The sequence below is a fragment of the Nelumbo lutea genome, chromosome 1 (genome assembly GCF_056320005.1).
Source record: "Nelumbo lutea isolate HS-2025 chromosome 1, American lotus-T2T, whole genome shotgun sequence".
NCBI lineage: Eukaryota > Viridiplantae > Streptophyta > Magnoliopsida > Proteales > Nelumbonaceae > Nelumbo > Nelumbo lutea.
This window is the reverse complement of record NC_142684.1, coordinates 176,403,945-176,425,046: the sequence shown is the minus strand read 5'-3', so window position 1 is coordinate 176,425,046 and position 21,102 is coordinate 176,403,945. Positions and strand designations below refer to the sequence as shown.

General features: G+C 36.5%; 1 protein-coding gene across 3 annotated transcripts; it reads right to left on the bottom strand.

The window, feature by feature from the left end:
• Positions 1 to 749: 749 nt before the first annotated feature.
• LOC148879401 (Mitochondrial inner membrane translocase complex, subunit Tim44-related protein) lies at positions 750 to 16,005 on the bottom strand. 3 transcript variants are annotated; one of them, XR_016104221.1, is made up of 14 exons: positions 15,537 to 16,005; positions 15,380 to 15,420; positions 15,106 to 15,206; positions 14,895 to 14,975; positions 12,759 to 12,841; positions 12,205 to 12,256; positions 11,465 to 11,554; positions 8,556 to 8,624; positions 8,270 to 8,371; positions 7,460 to 7,528; positions 7,134 to 7,255; positions 6,890 to 6,946; positions 976 to 1,123; positions 750 to 872 (listed from the first exon to the last, which is right to left on the bottom strand). XR_016104221.1 is itself a non-coding variant. In XM_088960931.1 (12 exons), exons 1-12 carry the CDS (start codon positions 15,605 to 15,607, stop codon positions 1,037 to 1,039), a joined length of 903 nt encoding a protein of 300 aa, XP_088817057.1. In that variant the 5' UTR covers positions 15,608 to 16,005; the 3' UTR covers positions 975 to 1,036. The 3 variants fall into 3 exon arrangements, 1 of the variants encoding a protein (XP_088817057.1); XR_016104220.1 differs by lacking the exon at positions 7,134 to 7,255; XM_088960931.1 differs by lacking the exons at positions 750 to 872; positions 7,134 to 7,255 and having other exon boundaries at positions 975 to 1,123.
• Positions 16,006 to 21,102: the final 5,097 nt, after the last annotated feature.

Genomic DNA, 21,102 nt, shown 5'->3' with positions numbered 1-21,102 from the left:
AGGGGGAAGAGATGAAATGCTGAAATCCAAAGAAGAATAAAGAACCTCACGAGCAAGCCAGTCCTGGAAAAAAAACAATGATACAAAAGATGTCTCACTAATGACTAAACGACTGGATTTGCAATTTTACTCCCTACATCTAATCAAACCAGGACTCATACGTGGTTCTGTATTCCTTCTTCTTATCACCTGTGCTGATGCCTGATGGAGGATATGTTGCAATAAAATGCCTAGGAAAAGAAAAGATCGTTGGGAACCCAAAAGCACTCACATGTTCCCTTTCCATTTGCTGCTCTACGAGGGATGGTGATGATGGCTTCAGAATTGAACCAATAATCAATCTAAAGGATCCCATATGGTCACAGTTTGGACATCAATTCATTACTTCACATTTTACATGGTAGTGGGTAGGTCATGCGGATAATAATCCTAATTGAGCCAACTAGTAGACCTTTTCACGGTAGGCATTTTGGGCTTCATTGAGATCGGATCAATAATATATATGCTTTTGATTTTTGATCAACAAATAATTGATCCCGATTACAAATGGATCTGCAATTTAAAATTGCCTTAAGCCCCAATCAGATTAACATTAGATCTGATGCTAACTGGCTTGTGATTCTTGGATAACCATAATGTAAAAGTGCAAAACTAACGAATCTTAACGACTGAGCAGCCATCCATTTGTTGGCTTAATCCCCACATTTCTCATTCAGCAATATAGAATTAATGAATGGACAATCACAATATAAAACTAATAAATTGCTCATTCAGCAATATAGCTCCCATATGTAAATTTTTTTTTCGGATGAGTTTGTCAACAATAGAAAATTCTTGTACCTGAACTGTCCAACTTGGATCTCATTTTATTCCTACAGCAGTCCAGTGAAAATGAAATAAATTATTAATTTAAATGAAAAAAAAAGAATGAATTAAGTAAAAAACTGAGGTTGAAAACTTTCAAGTATTTATTACATTACTCATCAGTCATCAGTTCTCTTCATCCTTTAAGCTCTCTTACTGTCAGCCAACCAACCTACAATGAAATCCGGCCACAAAGACGCCAGTATGCTCCAGTGTGGAAGAGAGATTTCTCAAACACCCAAATATCACGTACAAGTACCTATACATGCAGCATATGAGGAACAGATACTAGTGAAAATTTGACAATTTTTCTTTGTAATAAAAGAGTATCAACATTTATTTTTTGTATTGTTTATGACAAAAGTTTGGGAGTATACCAAAACTCAATATGATTTACCGATTTCATTTAGTGTTGGTCTTGTAAATCTTTCATGTAGGGTCCAAGAAATGATGAGTATGGATTTTCCACTTGCCACATTTTAACTGTTGACAGATGTATTTATGTACTGTACACAGGTTTAGTGCCCGCAGGGGTATTTTTGTAATTTTGTAGACCTATTGTATTGTACGACCAGTATAGTATAAATACAAATGCTTCACTTGCATGAAGTAGTTCTTTTGAGGCCTTAAGTTTGCAGCCTCCTCTCTTCTCCTTCTGCTCAACATGGTATCAGAGCGGAACCGACTAGGCCTGGAAAACAACCAACTGAGGTCTCTCTCCACTGATGCGTAGAAACTATAGTCCTGATGCTCGGAGACAAGGAAGAGGAAGCATTCTCTAGTGTTGCGGTTAGTCTCCGCTACCGAGTAGGGTTCTGCTACAAGAAAGCTGACTGTTCAACTTCCTATCGCAGAAAAGGGTTCTGCTACAAGTTTTTCCTTCTTTATCCTCCAGCCCAGGTGCTGGTGACTGGAGTTGCTCGGCTAAGAAGACTATAGAAAACCATCCCAGATGTACGAAGAAGGGTTCTGGCCTGCATAGAAGATTGAGTCCATGAGTGTACTGCCTATTCACAGTTCGAGTGACCCAGGTACTGAACTGAAGTTTCTCTGTTTATGGTTCTCTTCTTACACTATTTCGATGGACTGTTAATGTCCTAAAATCTGAGTAGGGACTGCTCGACTGTTTTTTTTCCCTCTCCTCCGTTTGTGTGTTGCTCTATTCAGCTCTCTAAGGGACTGTTGATGAACCCTAAACCCTAAGTGACTGTTAGGCTGCCCTGGAAAGTGGTGAACCACCACTTGTATTGTTGTTCCTACTGAGAGAGCTTCATGAAAGTTGTAAAACTGTAGGTCATTCAGACCTAGTTACACTGCAAGCGTAGTATTCGTATATTGTATTGTGGACAGTGTAGGTCATACAAACTAGTACTGCAGCTGCAGTGTTTGTGCTTGGTTCTCTGTGAAACCGAAAATCAGCAAGTGCCTAGTTGTGGACTGTAGCTTCTCTGTAAGGCAGTGTGCCTTTGCTTGTATACTTCTAAACCTAGAATCATGAATAGTGAAGATTCAGCTACATCCGGAATCTCCACGATGCTAAATGGAATGAGTGGGAGATGTGACCTATCCTTCCCTATGGTTGTTGTTCCTCTTGATGGGTTAAATTACCTAGAGTGGTCAAGAGTAGACCTATTCATTGGCCGAGCGGGGCCGGGCTTTCACTTGTCACTAATAAAAATATACTAAGCCCGAGCCTGAGCCCAGCCCGACCAACGGGCCTATAACTTGGGCCCGAGCCCGGCCCTGATAAAAAGCTCGAGGCCCGACCTAATTGAAAAAAAAAACAAAATTTCCTATTCAAATTAGAATTAAAAATTTAGAGTATTTTTTTTCTATTTAAATGAACAATGGGCCTACAAGATGGTATTTTTTCCCTTTTATATTTTAAAACACAATTTTACATTATTAAATAAAAAAATTTACTCAAATGGACATAATCACATAACTCATTTTAAGTTTAATATTAGGTCGGGCCGGGCCGGGCTCATGCCGGGCTATTTGGCCCGAGGTTAAGCTCGCGGGCCAAAAAGCTTGTTCAAGCCCGTCCAGGAGTCGAGCCGGGCCGGCCCGTCGGGCCATCCGGCCCATGAACAAGTCTAGTCAAGAGGGATCAAGTTATACATAACTGCAAGGGGAAAAATAGGCTACATAAATGGAAGAATCAAAGAACCACCTTCTGGAAATGCAAAACATGATAGATGGGATCAAGAGAATAATATGGTTATGTCATGGCTTTTGGTATCCATGCAACCGCAAATAAGGAAGAACTTCATGTGGGCTGAAACTGTAAATGAGATATGGGAATAGGCAAAATCCACATATTCTGAACTTCGACACTATGCCAAGATTTATCAACTACAAGTAGCCTATGAGTACGATTGGTAGGAGACGTATGTTGATGGACTCTACATGCTGGAGAATACGGCTGGCCTTCATCTTACAGAGTCTATGAGTCAGTTCAGAAAGAATAAAATATATTTGTGGCATTGTCGTTTGGGTCATTTGTCCTTTGAGTCCTTGAAAGTTGTTTTCCCAGAACTGTGTAAGTCAGTGTCTATTTCTAATTTTTCTTGTCAAACGTGTCAGTTAAGCAAGCATTGTAGAACTCAATTTCCTCAAAGAAATAGTAAATTTGAGCTTCCTTTTCACATTGTGCATTCTGATGTGTGGAGCCCTGTTACTTTACCTTCTGAGAGTGGCTACAAGTACTTCATTACCTTCATTGACGATAATTCCAGATATACTTGGATATATCCAATGTGAACCCGTGAGGAAGTACCAAAAATATCCAAGATTTTCAGAGGATGGTCTTCACCCAATTTCAAACCGAAATTCAAATATTTCAGTCAGACAATGCAAAAGAGTTTTTTCATAGTGACCTCACAGAGTTCTTTGCTTCACATGGCTCACTTCATCGGAGCTCTTGTGTCCGCACGCCACAACAAAATGGTGTGGCTGAACGGAAGAACCGACACCTCCTTGAAGTGGCACGGGGTCTACTACTCCACATGAATGTTCCCAAACGATTTTGGCTTGAGGTTGTCCTTTGTTCTACATACCTCATTAATCGAATGCCCTCTCGTTGGTTAGAGTACAAAGCCCTACATCAACTTCTCTTTCCTAAGACCCCTCTTCTTTCTATCCCTCCTCGTGTTTTTGGTTGTCGGTGCTTTGTCCAAAACTTATCTCCCACCTGAGGGAAATTGGACTCTCGTGCTATCCCATGCATATTTCATGGCTACTCATTATCTCAGAAAGGGTATCGTTGCTTTGATCCTGTTTCTTGGAGATTCTATGTCTCCATGGATGTTACCTTCTTTGAAGATGAGCCATTCTTTCTTGTTTCTCCTCAGGGGGAGTGTAGACATGAGGAGAAACTGGTTCAGCTTCCTCCTCTTCCTAATCATTCTCCTCCTTCCCCTTCTCCTTATGATCCTCCACATTTCCGTGTTTTTTCTCGTCGTCGTAAAGGCCAACCAAGTTCAAGAGCTGCGGAGAATCCAGAAGCTATACCTCAAGTGCCATCAAATTCCTCGGGGGAAGATCATACTCACTCAGGTAACTTGACTCCCAATGATGGACTTGACCTCCCTGTTGCTAATGATCTTGACCTTCCTATTGCCCACAGGAAAGGTGTTAGGTCGTGCACCACTAAACACCCCATTTCCAACTTTGTTTCCTATGAGAACATCTCACCTTCATTTCGTGCCTTCCTTACCTCCATTGACAGTATCCCTATTCCCAAGAATGTGGCAGAAGCTCTCCCAGTACCAAAATGAACAAATGCCATGAAGGAAGAAATTGATGCTCTTCACAAGAATGGCACGTGTGAACTTGTTGATCTCCCTAAGGGAAATGATCCAGTTGGATGTAAATGGGTGTTCACTGTTAAACATGGGGCTGATGGAACCATGGAGAGGTATAAAGCTCGTTTAGTGGCAAAGGATTTTACTCAAGTATATGGAGTTGATTATGCAGAAACATTTGCCCCCGTTGCCAAAATGAACTCTATTAGAGTACTTTTCTCTCTTACTGCCAATCTGAATTGGGATCTACATCAGCTTGACATCAAGAATGCCTTCTGGAATGGTGACCTTGAAGAGGAAGTTTATATGGTTCAACCCCCAATTTTCTGGCTCAAGGAAATGAATAGAAAGTGTGCAAGTTAAAGAAGTCTTTATACGGGCTAAAGCAACCCCCCAGCTTGGTTCAACAGATTTCATACTGCAGTTCAACAGCGGGGATACAAGCAATGTCAGTCAGATCACACACTGTTTGTAAAAAGGGGAGAAGGTAAAATGGTTGCCCTAATAGTATATGTGGATGACATAATTGTTACTGGTGACTAAAAGGATGGAATTCAAAGTTTGAAGGGCTTCCTTGCCACTCAGTTCGAAGTGAAAGATCTAGGACCTACCAAATACTTCATTGGAATTAAAGTTGCCCGATCAAAAAAGGGTATCTTCATCTCCCAAAGGAAATATGTCCTAGACTTGCTTAAGGACACTGGAAAGATTGGGGTTAAGCCGGTTGACTCTCCCATTGACCCCAACCATAAGTTAAGTGACAGCCAAGGTGAACCTCTTAAGGATGTGAAGCAATTCCACAGGCTTGTAGGGAGATTGTTGTACCTCTCTATGACTCGTCCAGACATAGCATATGCTGTTGGTGTCCTCAGCCAGTTCATACATGCACCTAGGTCCACTCATCTTGAAGCAGTAGAGAGAATACTGTGGTATCTTAAGAAGTTCTCGGATGTTTGCTTATTATTCTAGAAACATGGACATTTGAGAGTTAAAATTTACACAGATGCGGATTGGGCTGGATCTCAAAGTGATAGAAGGTCTACTAGTGGTTACTGTACTTTTGTGGGAGGGAACCTTGTTACTTAGAGGAATAAGAAGCAAATCGTGGTAGCTAGATCCAGTGCTCAAGCTGAGTACCGTGCAATGGCACACGGAGTAGCCGAAGGTATGTGGATAAAGAATCTATTGGGAGAGTTGGGTTTTCCAGTGGACAAACCCATGACTCTACTTTGTGATAACAAGGTAGCTATAAGTATCGCTGCTAACCCGGTACTACATGATGGAATAAAGCACATTAAAGTTGACAAGCACTTTATTAGAAAGAAAATCATCACAGGCAAAGTATGCACTCCATACATCAGCTCTGAAGACCAACTAGCAGACATCTTTACAAAAGGGCTAAACCATTCTAGACACCAAGATCTCTGGGACAAGTTGGGCATGATTGATATCTATGTCCCAACTTGAGGGGGAGTGTTGACAGATGTATTGTATGTACTGTACACAGGTTTATTGCCTGTAGCGGTATTTTTGTAATTTTGTAGACCTCTTGTGTTGTACGACCAGTATAGTATAAATACAAATGCTTCACTCGCATGAAGTAGTTCTTTTGAGGCCTTAAGTCTGCAGCCTCCTCTCTTCTCCTTCTTCTTCTTCTTCTTCTTCTTCTTCTTCTGCTCAACATTAACATATACATGCATATTGGGATCTTGGTAAGCTTTTTTGGTGTAAAGATTTTGCATGAAAGTTTTTTGATGATGCCAGGTGGGTTGGTTTAGTTGTAACTTGTCTCTCTCTATCTTCGATAATGTCATATCACCTGTTATTGTAGCCTTTATTTTAATTAATTTGCTTTTCTTATAAAAAAACGGTTTCTTTTAGATATTCGGTGACCATTTTATGCATGAAGCAAGCCCAATAATTGGAAAATATTTTCTCCAACAATTCTATACATGATGGACTGGTCGGCTGGTTATCTACAGATTCTCCACACTCCTATGAAATTAACGCTTAAATGATCACAATCAAAGGTATTACAGTAGTGCACATTGTTATTACAAGGGTGTCTGCCCCCTAGAAACAGTCTAGGTATTAGGTATATAAGAGAATTAGACTAGGTTACCTGGGTGCTTAGCAACATAGGCTATAAAAATAAAATCAAGATTTTTCTTTTTTTCCATTAGAGCAGCATTAGCAAAATTGTGGTTTGTGGATAATACCTCTTTTGTTTTATCTCCAGCAACAACCACACCTTTTGAATCATATGCCTCAAATTTCTGCAACAGCAATAACAATGAGAAACTGGGAATTGGGAATCAACTAATGAAATCCTTCCATAATTATTGAGTGGAAAACCATGTGATTTTTTTCATCAACTTTAGAATTTTATTCAACACAATGGAGAACCATATGAATATGACTCAAGAGGTTAGATCTTTGACTTCCAGCATCCAGTCTGAATACCTCATTCAGGTAGATCTTAGGTGTGCTAATGCACTGGCTGATGAACTTGCTTTGAGGAGTGACTTGTATTAGCAAAGTGCCTTGCCTCGTTAGGAACTCAAAATTGGATCAGTAATCAACATCTAGGTTTTGTCATAAACTTAATTGGTTACTCCAACTATGTAAATCAATGCTTCAAACCACACAAAAAGGTAGGGTGTCACACATTTAATAACAACTTTCAGTGCATAACCATAAAAAATGTATCCACAATTAGAGCCCCTCAAGGATGTAAAAGGCATCTCTCCACCTAAGGATAACATATGGTTCAAGTGTGGTCTGTATACCTGTTTAGCCAGGAACTCAAGTGTAAGCTGTATGAATACTTTGTTGAGGTCATTTCTATCAATGCCAATCTGTGGAACACACAAAATTAGAACCAAATGCAAGAAATCAAGTGCCATTTAACATAGGAAAAGAAATAGCGGGAATGAATCTTGATATGAACAACTATTTACCATGTTCAGTATCTTAAAGGTTCCCCTTTATTTTTTTAGTAATACAGTGTAAGTTTATACTTGCCTAAGTGTACCGGTTATCATGAAAATGAGCATGAATAGATGAATAAAAAATCTGTCAGCTTGTGTCACATGTGACTACATTGGTACATACTAATAGTCAAAATGTGCACTCTACAAGATCCAAGAAGATCTCATCAGCCAAAAATTGAAACAAGAAACAATCCAAAGGTCATGATACTTAAAGACTCTTTGCATGGCCATTAGGTAGCAGAAAACGATCCATTTAATGCAATCAAGTGGAGAGTCAAACAAGTCACATACATTGGCCAACATAAGTAATAATATTACAGAGTGGACAAAAGTGTTCACAGTTGTTTTTCACATTCTAGAGCATGTCATCAGTTTTGTTAAATTCTCAGACAAAAAAAATGAGTGCAAGACTTTCTATATAAAAGTAATAATTTACCCTCTCCTAAGGAAGTATGTCAAATATCCACAAATTAAAAAAAAAAATACAGAAACAACACATACTGGGGAGAATGGTATTATATGGTATTCAATCCATTCTTTGTGAATATTCCTTTTACAGCCTACTGGACTAATAAGCATGTGAAATCATTGAACAACTGAACTTACCAGTCGAGCCCGCAGTGTTCGTATTTTAACAACTGGCTCAATCAATTCCCAGTAAACACTACTCCACATAGATTCCCTTTGTTTGATTTCATTCTTGAGTGCCTGAAAATGTCAAATTTAGAAACAACAACATAAATATTAGATAAAAACAGCAATAATACCACTGCAATTTGGGCATAGAAGCATAAGATTGCAAAAAGAAAATGGAATATAGGAAGAAATGGGGGGAAGGATACAACTGACAATCCATAGGGAGCAGTGAACAAGTAAAATAACAGTATCTTACTGAGTACGTTCTGTCTGTAACCACCTTCCTCAATGATTTTTTATCTCCATTTGCCATCAAGGTATTTATCTGGCAAGGTTGCACTAATACATCAGAGGATAAAAAAATACCAATGAACTTTCATACAAGCTTTACAAAAGAATAAAAGTTCCAAAGGAGAACTTCAAAGAAAAAAAGCAATATATCCTGTCAACTGTAAGAAGTATGTTATGATTACAATGCAGTCATTCAAGGACTGTAATTATACCATCGAAAAAGGCATGCCCATAGTATGATGCTGTGAAGCTGGTTGTTCGTTGTCCTTGAGAAGATGGAAACATGTCAAAAACGTCTGAAAAAAGTCTCTGGTTTTCTTTGTCTTTCTTTCGTGTGTGTGTGTGTGTGTGTGTGTGTGTGTGTGCAAACACCCTAAAAACTTTTGAACAAGGATTGACTTCCAGCAAACAATTGAAAAAGGGGGAACACATCAGTTCTTAAGCAGTCATTAGCTTCATGAACTGGACAAACCAAGGGATAGAGGGATGTTCTCAGTAGTCGGTAGCAACACCTATTATGCTGCAATATTTCATGTGCTTGTAGCCTTGTATTTAGGTTTATGTTTAGTTTTGCCAAGCATATTCAGGGGTTTGTGTTATCCACTGAAGCTCAGGGATTTGTTGAGCATATTAAGGGGTTTGTCAAGCATAACAGGGGTTAGCTTAGAATCTTTAAGAGGACTGAAATGTCGGAACTTGGCTTGTAGATACTTCCAAAATTTGCACATTGCATACCTTAAGTTGTTATGATTACAGAAGGGGGAAGAGACAGTTATGGACAAACTATTGTTTAAAAAAACATATACATTGGCAAACACCCCCTTGGTCCTTGGTCTTTTGATTTTCTTTCCCCTTATCAAATAGACATATGAGAAAAACAAACAATCAAGGATGATGTTCACTTCAATTTAGAGATCAACTAGTCTAGCTGATAGACAAGGACTACAAAGAAACTAATTGTTTTGGGAAGGTCCATCATGGGGAATGATTGGATCATGTAAAAAGGGATGGAAAGCAGTGGGTGGCTAGCTGGAACTAGCCCAAGGGGTGCTGGGCACGTTTCACATTAGTAATTTAGTATATCATTCTTTCTCCACAATTAATAAAATTTTCAGCTGTTATTGATAAAAAAAAAAATTGCATGTGAGCCTCAAGATTAACACTGACAGAATTGTGATTAGAGGATTCACTCCTCTGTAAGCCAATCCCCCCCAGCCACCACCACCACCATAAAAGCATTACATGAGGTTTTGAAATATTGAAAAGTGGTAATGTTGATAAGTGCTGAAACAATCCAAAATACCATGTCGCAACATTTTTTTTTTGATAGATTCTATGTCGCAACAAATTGGCATGCAAGGGTTCCTTGTGATTGTCAGAGAGTTGGTGTTTCTTTGATCTGCACTGAATTCTAGAAACATTTGTTGCTTCAATTTTTGTTTCTTCTTTATTGGGATCCTTACTAAGGGATCCATTTCTGTTTATTCTGATCCCATTGGCATAGGGATTCAATCAGGACTGAAATCATATCTTCCCCTTCCCTGTAGGCATCGGGTTGATGTACTCCTTGGGTTACTCAAAAGTGGAAGAGGCAAACTCACAGGTGGTGCTAGATTGGATGAGAAACAGGGATGAAGGCCCATGGTTGCCACATCATTTCATCAGAGAGGAAGGATACTTTACTGCCAGAGTGAACACCTCATACCGTTGAATTCAGAGATCTGCCCACTATCTTGCCAAATTATATGGCTAGGGAGGGAGCAACCAGGAATGAGGTATACTTGGGCGGTTGGGCCAGATGTTCTGGATTAGTTCACTTCCCGTTATTGATATCCAAGCTCTTTGACTTAGTTCTTGTATATTGCTTTAGCTTTCTGATGTGATTAGTGTGAGTCAGATCTTTCCTTCCTCATTTCTTCTAATTTCAAAACTTTGATCTTACAGCATAGAGTCCTTTTAGTTTTCCATCCTAAAAAAGGTTAGCTTAGAAGTCCATGTCTGTCTTGATTGGATCAAATTTGGATCCATTGATAGCCCTAATTTATACGGCAGAAATTGGACACATTTTTGTTTATTATTATCATGGACTCTTCACATCTAAGGGGGAGATTCAACCGCAGTTATATGCTTCTCTAATGATTCATACAGACACTAATATGTAACAAAGCATGGATTTGTCATGCACCTGCACAATATAGAGAGAGCTGCAAATGCATTAAGATCAAGCCAAAAGATGTATAAGAGCTGTGTCTTGAATCATGAATCCCAAAGGTTTTGATTCAAAAATTATGTCTGAATCCTTTTCTGTAAAAATCTTATCATTTTTGTTTGAATCCTATGATTTGATTTGATTCATAAATCTTACAATTTATACAATTCTTGCGATTGACGATTCAAATGAATTCAATTAAGAATCTGTGTCATTTTGTTTTGTTCATATTTAGTTCTATCAAGGGTGGCTTGTTTTAAATACCTTACTTGAAATTGATTTATTTACGTTATTTAAGACCATATAATTGAATTTATTTTCCATCATATGTTGGATAAAAAGTCATTGTATGTGGATTACTGGATTATTTGACTTTCAAGTCAAAGTTGATTATATCATCTTAGACTTCTATTGTATAAGTGGTAAGTTCTATTGTTCTATGTATATTTAGCCTTTTAGCGCATATATATAATTTTTTGACAAGTTTGTAAGAAATAGAAATAATCTTACGATTCACAATTTGATTTGGTTCAACTTTCTCTACGATTATGATTTTCAGAACATTGGTTGCGTTACTGACAGAACTTAAACCAGTGTAACTTGGACTTCCCCATGAAAAAAAAAAATCTCTATATTTCCATCACATAATAGGAGCATAGAATCACCTCCTTGTATAACTGTACAGCCTCTTGATAAAACTGCTTTTTTGAATATCCAGCTTTCCTTAACTTGGCGATGGCATATGCATTCTTGAGCTGAAAAAATAGAAACAAAACAACATATCATCTTTTCTTTCTTGGTAGGTAGGTTGGAATTAAGCTCAGACGTCACAAGCAAGATGGAAAATGCTAGCCAACTCATACACAGGTTCAAGTTCATCAAGTTGTATATGTTTTGAAATGGAGAATGGTAAGGATTTTAAAGGCCCAAAAACATATCTGAATAATGAATTGAGAAATAATTCATAACTCATATTTGTATGTTTCAGTTCTTACAACATTTATGGACATAATATGACAATTAAAGAAACAAAGAAAACTAACACGAGTGTACCAATAAAAACAACTAACACGAAGTCATGAGGTATGAATTCATTACTTCTGTTCTCATGCTTATCATAACCACCAGAAAAAGAAAAACCATGAATCAAATGCCATTCGCCACAGGTTGTAATTTGTAAAGTTACTTGTCACAGTCAAACATGAAACTAAATATTGTTTTTTCAATTGATATCAAAGTAAATTTACATGTTTCATAACAATTAACAGAATCCTTTTTCTTTCCATGAGTAACATGTGACAGAACCTGTGAAATGTCAAAGATTCATCATGGCTATGAATGAGAATATAGTAGCACCAGCATTTGGAAATTCTACACTAACACTTTGTAAGCAATTGAACAGTACCTCTATAATGATATCTTCTTTTGTTCTTTTCCAACCACTTCTTGTGAACCATCTGATCAGCAAATTATCAATATGTCAGTGGGAAAGTAAATCATTATTTCCCTTTTTCTTTTTACTTATTCTTGCTTCTTCATTAATAAATTTTTGATAATTACCAATCAAAAAAAATGGTGAGTTCACTCTCTAAGACCTAGAAAGTAGGGACGACAGAGTTATAAAGATGCCTTCTGGTCATAAAGATAAAAGTCTTACTAGAGTAAAAAAGTTAAACTTTAATAGTTGAGATTGCCATTGTCCAGTTTAGGTTTTGTTATGTTATTAGTTGGCAAATAGTAACATACCTGAAAAATATAAGTTGAAAATTAACACAATATGATTTAATAAAATTGTTATGAAGCAGTATTAAGTATTTTATTCAAATTAAACTCACTTCAAAATTGTTGACAAAAAAAATTGAACTCACTTCAAAATCTCATTAATCTTTAATTGAAGGCCAACTAATAGAATCTACATCTATTCAATGCAGCCAAGAAAACATATGTAACTTAATCAACCTTCTCCAAAATGGAATGGGTTCACGAGGTGCATATGGCTCATAGACAAATCCAGGACTCACCATAGACACTTGTAAAGCGCCCTGCATAAACAAAAGCATAAGAGGCATAAACAACTATCATATCAATCATAGAAAGAAAGACAAATAAGCACATTAGACACATGACCATATTAGCAGAGCACAAATAATGCATTTCCTGAATTGCTGGTATTGTTATATTGTGATAGGAGCAAAAGTGAGGAAATTGTGCTCTTCTAGTGTACTCCTTTGTAATACATTTTGAATTATTTACTTTTTCAGATCCTATATTTCTTTGAATTTTTTGGGTGAGCTGATGATTCTTTGATATATTTTTAGCAGCTAGTACTAAAGGCATTTTAAGTACAAAAAGGAAATTTGTATGAAGTTTTACTCCTTTTCACCATTACATGGTTTGGGGAGAGAAAAATGCTTGTATCCTTAATAATCTACCTAGCCCAAAGGGAGTTGTATCATGGAGTTCCATAGGTTACTAGTCTCATGGTCATGGATATTAATTCACAAGGAGTTCAAGGAACCTTAACACTCTACTTTCCTTAACCTGTTTTCTTTTTTTTTTTTCTTTTTTGTAAAATGCATGATCAAACCTCATGTTCCCTTTTTTGGGATCTAAAGGAGATCTTATTGTATAGCATGTTGTTGTACATGGGCCATACTCATACACATATTACACTTCTTTAGTACTTAATACATACGTAGATTATCTCTATTAATTTAATGAATCTTTTCTGTGTTGCTGATCCAAAAAAAATACATACTTAGATTATCTTCTTCTAAATAGATGATACACAAAATCTTCAACTATAAAAGTTACTTTCTTCATACTAATCCCAATTAAAGAATATTAATACCAATTGAGTTGACATCCCCAAAGCGCATTTAATCCCAAGTAAAGCTTAACTATTTCAGCTATAGGAGGAGAGGCCCCTTTGCCCAAAACGAAAATCACCAAAAGGGGGTTCCTTTATTCAAGTGAAGGAAAACTTGAGATGACATTTATTCCTTTCCAGTAAGTGGTTTTTCAGTTGCCAACCAAGCACCACTCTGAGTAGAAAATGGGTGTTCAAGATCACAATATCAAAAGCCAAATAAACTGGCCACTTTAACCATTGAGCACTTTCTCTGGTAAAAAATTTGGTTTGGAAAGAAACAAATATTGACTATGATGCCCCTTGTGCTCTCCTTGTGGATGTTTAATGTTACTTGATGATGCAATGACATCCAGAAACCAAGGAACATATCTGCAACCATAATGCCTATTCTGCACTAGCCCCAAATATAGAAGGAGAAAACAGTGTGTCATATGATAATATCAACTGCTAACCTTTCCTGTGAGGAAGAAAGAGCCTGATGCTATGCCTAGGTGTATAGGAGGAGCACGTTGAGCAATCAGTAGGTCAAAGACAATGCCCCAAGGAAGTTTTTCTCACACTGATGGTCAAACTATCAGCAGATACTAGGACCTTTTGTGAATTTAAACTCCTAACAAGTTCTTCAGGTAAGCATTGCATTACCATCAAGTCATCAACCTGAAACGATGAACGCTTGCCTTTCATATCTATCTTCACAAGAGAGTAGATAGTCAAGGGGCAAGAAATTTTATTTCACCACACACAAACAGACCATCATGTTCTTAATTTAATAAATTCAACTAAGCTGTGCAACAGAATGGGCACCATTGGTGCATCACTAGTAATAAAAAGTGGTTTTTGCCTCAATGTGTTTATATCCAACAATTTATTGAACTCCATCAGTATAGTGTGCCTTGTCCTTGTGTAGTTACAGTGTTACATCGATAACTATGAACATTTACAATCAGAAGTATCCAATGTTTCGCTCACCTCAGTCTCATAGTCATCTCCAGTCCCTGAAAGGATCTAATTTGAAACTACATATCATAAGCACATATGCAATAAATCCCTTTAGTAAATTATGTATCAATTATAAAAACCGAAGTTGCTTGACTTTTTATGTTCAATATAACACTGGAAGCATATTCACACTTAAATAGAAGGAAATGCTATATATTTAATATGCAATCAATTCGGAAAAAAAAACGATATACAAATCAGTTAGGTTAATGAATAATGGATACCATTTGTCGTATTTGAGGAGGTGCTTTCGCTTGTGTCGTTACCAACCTCATGTCATTCACAAAGGCTGATAACTCGGAACCCTAAAAACAGCAAACAAAACATTTATGCATCGCAGTGAAGTTCTGTAATAATTCTCGGAAACATTGAAGATAAACTAAATAGGTTTTATATCTCGTAGTGGTTTGAAAATGCTAAGCTCTGAGAAGCTACCATTGCAGAACGAAGTGGATTTGCACTCCCAGGAATCCAAGAAAGATAACCATGATCTTTACGGGAGCAGTTTAAAATGCTCCTGTAAGTAAGTCCTGGAACTGATCACATTGTGCAAATCTAAGTCAGATAACCTGAACTAGAGCCATCAGTATCAGATATAAGAAATGGAAAATAAAATAAAATAAAATAAAAAAACTATATAATGCTAAAGTTAACAGATAGCGTATTAGCAATGAAAATAAAAGCTCTAACTTCTTTCGGAAGAATTTACCCTTAGAATTGAAATTCGAGTAGCTTCTTGAGCTTCCAAACCTACAAATCCAATCAATTTCAACTCCAAAGAACCACTCCACGTGGCAGAAAGTTTTACAAAAGAAAAAAAAAAACTAGTCACTTGGCAGGAAAAGCAAAAGAAAAAATGTGCTTACAGAGACGAAAATTTTCGAATTTCAAGAGATCGATAGAGATGTTGAATCGACGTTGGTCGTCTGAGAGCCATCTGCGATTTGAAATTCTGCTTAAGAAACAAGGTGATTCTAAAAAACTTTCATTCAGCTTGTGATCTGAATGCTATGGTTGACCATCCCTTGCCCGAAGTCTTCTGGAAGAACATTGAAACATCTTGTGAGGACTGAGAAACAGTTCGCACCTGCGAGAGCTTCCGAAAGTGACGAAGTCGAAGGTTTTCGTTTGAAGGGTTTATGGAGGAAGGATATCATACTATGTTACATATTTAGAACGTTAGTGTAACGTGCGATCGTTGACCCTGATTCCGAGATACGCATATTTGAACCATCAGATGGTGGGGAGATAAGGTAGGGTTTGGCTTCTACGCGGAACGAGATGACTTTGCTCAGCAGGAGAATCCGTACGATAGACGGGCATGAATAATTGAATACGAAGAAAAGATACGGTTATGGTTTATGAAAAATAATAAAGAAAACAAATAAGTAATGAAAATTCTGAACTGCCGGAAACACATAACAGAGGAAGGTTCTGACCAATCAACCCCCACCCCGGTGAGTTTTGATACCGGTTGGTCAGTTACTGTTTTTTCCGGTAGGCTGAGTGCAAATACGAATATTTAGAGTGCAAAATCTTATATTTTGTATTATTTTTTATGTATTTATAATTTATATATTTGTATTTATACTTTTTTTTTTTTCAAACTAAGCATTAGACTCATTTGGGAAGAGTACAAATTATACATTGACATATTGACATGTTGTAGAACCCCCCTAAAATATATTGACATATTGACCAACCCCGTCGTGACCCAAAGTTGGACTCTTCCTCAAAATAAGATAATGTCTATTTTAATCATAAAAATCATTATTAGAAAAGACATTTTTGTTTCGTATTCACAATTTTCCTCTAAGTGGGAAAGTTATTAACCCACTTGGAAGATAGGTATAAGAAAATAAATTTTCCCTAATCCTGACATAAATTAAAAAAAGAGAGCATGGGTTTATTGGTCAATGGAAATCAAAATCCTATTAACCCACTTTCCCCTTCTCAAAATCCAATAAACTAATGCCCCCTAAAGAGTAAGTTGAGTTGACCTTTTGAGCTCCGCTTTTTAATATTGTTACTTAAGTTTGTTGCTTATCTTATGCATGCTAGGCTTTAGATTTTTAAGGCCCATTCTTTTGTTTTGGATTTTGAGAGGGTGGAAGTTGGTTAATAGGATTTTGATTCCCATTGGCTAAAATATTCATGTTCTATTTTTAGATTTATGTGGGGTTTACGGAAAAAATATATATATTTTTCCTTGAGAAAGTACCAATACTTGGATGAGACAAATTTATCCCTTTTAATTATAATTTTTTATGGCTGAAATGATCATTTTCTTATTTACCTAGAAAATAAAAGAACATGAATAAATGCACTTATCAGGTAAATATGTCTAAAAAAACACTTACTTAGGTAAGTAACTTCCCAAAAAGCGAATGAGGCCTTAGTGTCTATTATTGAGCTTGTTTTATCTTTGTTGTTAGGTGTTCACAATAGTGTGATATTTATTGGTTGTCTCTTTTATTGGCTATGTCTATATGTGTATGGTGCAACTTGTGCGGACCAAGTCACCGATACCAATTTTTTCATGGGTTGAGCCTGAGATTTTACATTGTCACTTGGGGCAGGTTTGTAAAATTAGTGTGTTTGACCTAAATTTGGGTTGAGGACTTGAATAGCTTGAGCCCAAGCCAAATCTAACCTGAATATATACATATATGCATCTTATTTATATAAAAAAATATATTTTTTTCTATTTATATATAGGGTTAAATAGTTAAAGTATCACTATAGTTTAGCAAATGGACAAAAACATACCCTATTATTTGAAAAATGACTTAAAGATCCTTAACTGTTTTTTGACAATAAACCATTTGCGTGTCGTTACAATCCGTTCGCATGTGATGTAGGGGTGTAAACGGTATTCAAAAATTCAATTTCAAATTCGATATTCGATATAATCGAATCGAATTTAGATAATTTGAATATCTAATCGGTCGAATTCGGATATGACCTGATCTGATTCGATAAATATCTGAATTCAATCAATTATTTTATTCTTATATATAATATATAAAATATTATATATATAATAATTAAGTTATATAAATAATTTTTATATTTATATACTTTATATCAATAAAATATTTATTTTATATATTTATTAATGATCTAAAATAATTAATTAATTGAATTTGAATAGAATATTCAAATATTTAATCGGATTCAAATTCAAATATTAATTTTCAATATCCATCGGATATCGAATCGAATTCAGATATCGGATTATCTAATCGGACTTGAAATCAGATGTTACCTGATCTGATTCGATTCAATCCGTTTACACCCCTAATGTGATGTCACATAAGTTCTATAAGTTTCTTAATTGCAAAACTACCCTTTTGTGATCAATTTTGCCCTTCATTGTTCTTTAAATTTTCAAAACAAAACCTAACTGATGAAAGAACCCCAAAAAAATTATATTTGTTCTTCTCTTTCTACTTTTTCTAATTGATATATGGTGAAAAAAAATTGTGTTTTAGATGAAAAGAGTCTTGAGAAACATAAAAATTTGTGGTAACTTCAGATCTGGGCGGATCTGATTTTGGGACTTCTCTTTCAAACTTTTGATTCTTTTAATCTGAATAAAATCGAGCAAAGGAGAGGGACTTTGATGTTTTTTTGCAATTGGGTTTTGAATCTTGAATGCTGGTTGAAGGGGTGTCAGAGAAATTGATTTTTTTTTAATGCATCGCTACTGGAAATGCAGGAAGAATGATAAGCATATGTAGTGGGCAGCAACAACCAGTTCCATCTATCTTTAATGATCTATTAATGCAAGAAATTATTGCGATTATATGAGATTTTTGGTCCATTCTTGTTGAAATTGTAGTAAAAATAAAATGGAAGAAGGAGAAATTGGGGAGAGTGTTAGGTTGTTGGGTTTAGAGTCCAGATAGATTGATGGAACTTAATCGGATTCAGATTCACATCCTTGCACGAAGAGGAGGCCAACAGGGAAGGGCATGGACATATTAGAAGAAGGCTTTTGAGGAAACCCAATAGAATATAAGGCAAATTTCTTAAACTAACCTTATGGTTTAGTTAATTGACTAATCCTATCCTTATTGTTTACATATTGTCTTAGGGTACCCCTAAATTTTCTGATAATTGACTAAATCCTCTTTACCATTAACTCTTGTTAATGGAAAGAAGAAAAATACTATTTTACCCATTATTTCCGTTCACATTTTCAAGCAGTTTGACAACATCAATTGACGGAATCATCGCTGCAGCTGTCGTCGGCTATATTCATCTAAGCAGAAAATGGAATCACGTCCCTGAATTTGAATGGAATTGTTGCCATTGAACAGACTCTATTCCAGACTAGGGGGACAGCTCGTACTGTGGCAACTCAATATCCTTCTCTAAGAGAGTTAATTTCCAAGGCCATATACCACCTCAACATTTATTAGGCAGGAAGTCATCTTCACAAGCAATCTTATACCCCATAAATAAAATTGTAGTGAGATGGGTGGCCTTTATTACCCTCTGTCGGCTCTGTTTTTCTTCTTATTTACAGTTACCCAGAATGTATTGGAGATGCAAAGAGTTTGAAGGAACTAAAGAGGGCTATTGATTTTGGGTCAGTGACGTTGGAATCTTTGCCTCAAGGAGATAGGAACAAGTTTCCTCCAACAAGATCGCCATTAGAAATCCCTTGCTGCCTCCTCTTCCTCTTCCTCCTTTGCTGCCCTGTCAACCGATCTTGTTTCTAATCCATTTATAAAACTTCCAAATCATCAGTTGTAATGCTGATTGGGAGGTATACTGAATCATTAGCTGTAGCTGCAGATCACTTTGTCTGATTCTGATCATTGGATGATGCTGAAAAGGTGGTGTCGTAGCTGATGTATGGAGCTATTGTGATTATAAGCTCTAAGCCCGTGCACAAAGGATGATTGATGTGTTTATTTCTGGTTGGGAGGTACAACTCATATTACACTTATACATGGGAGGGTCAGCCATGAATGATTCCTAGGATTGAAAAGCCTCAACAGCAGGAAAGGAGTTCAACCAATCTGCAAATGTATAGTCTTTGGAGGATGTTTTGATCAGGGACTTGTGGATGTGAGGAATCACACCTCCACCAACTATAGTTCCTTTGATCAGTATATCGAGTTCTTCACCCCCTCAAATTGCAAGCTGCAAATGCCTTGGTGTAATATGTTTAACCTTCAGATCCTTGTTGGCATTGCCTGCCAGTTCCAATTCCAAGACTTCTACAGTAAGATACTCCAAGATCGTTGCCTCTACTCTTCCATTAGCTGCAATTTGGCCTGGACTTCAGGAGACGATTGATACAGCCAACGGGGATTTGCAACCTTGCTCTAGAAGAGCAAAAGACATGTTTCTTCTTGTCCATTTTGGTGTTCAGAGTTGAGGATGTAATCGGACCTTTCGCCTTTTCCTAACATCTTTTCCACCAAAAGGATTATAGTTTTCAACGATTTAGGAAAGGAAAACAAACTTAGAAGCAGTTGCAGAGAGGGATAGAAATAGAGGGAGAGATGAAGAGCGTCATTAACTCCGGGTAGGGAGACTTTCTCCCAAAAATCACTACAAAAACGGTAAAAAGGCTGAAAGTGTATAATCGGAAATTTTGAAAAAAAGTATCGATTACATGACAGAATATGACATAAAGTTAACGATGAGAGAGGTTTTAGACAATTATCAGAAAACATAGGGGTACTCTAAGATAATATATAAATAGTAAGGATAGAGTTAGTCAATTAGCTAAACCATAAGGGTAGTTTAAGAAATTTACCCTAGAATATATTCTCTTGACATTGAAGCAATGAACGTATCTAATTTTCATGACCATCACAGTTCACAAGGTAGCAATCGTAGCATAGTTAGGGTCTGTTTGGTTTGAGAACGGGACTGGAATCGGAATCACCTATTCTTGGTGCCTATTTGGTTCAACCAGGAATCAAATTTGAATCCTGATTATTACTGTTTGGTTCAACTAGAAGCTATAATTGAAATCAGCCAAAAAATTCAATTATATTCCTATTAAAAGAACCTTAAAAACCCACTTATAATATACTTTCAACATATACACACATTGGCAACATACTAACAAATGCATATACGGAGAAAATATGAAAAAATTAAAAGAAAAACATTTAAGCAAACAAAAAAAATATTATCCACCATAAATTTTTGTGAGCTCTACAAACACAAAAATCATTGTCCAAATTAAAGAAATCAAATTTTTGAGAAATTGATGATAACTAGAATCCATGTTGATAGCTAAGGTACAATCAAACATAAGTCATTGTACCCTTGCCAATAATAGTCAAACACTAAGGGTCTATTTGTTTACTAAGAAATGGATGAGAAAAGGGAATATTCCCGAATGATTCTCCCTTTCTTGTGTTTGTTTGTTGGTAAATAGTGTTTTGGGATGAGAAACAA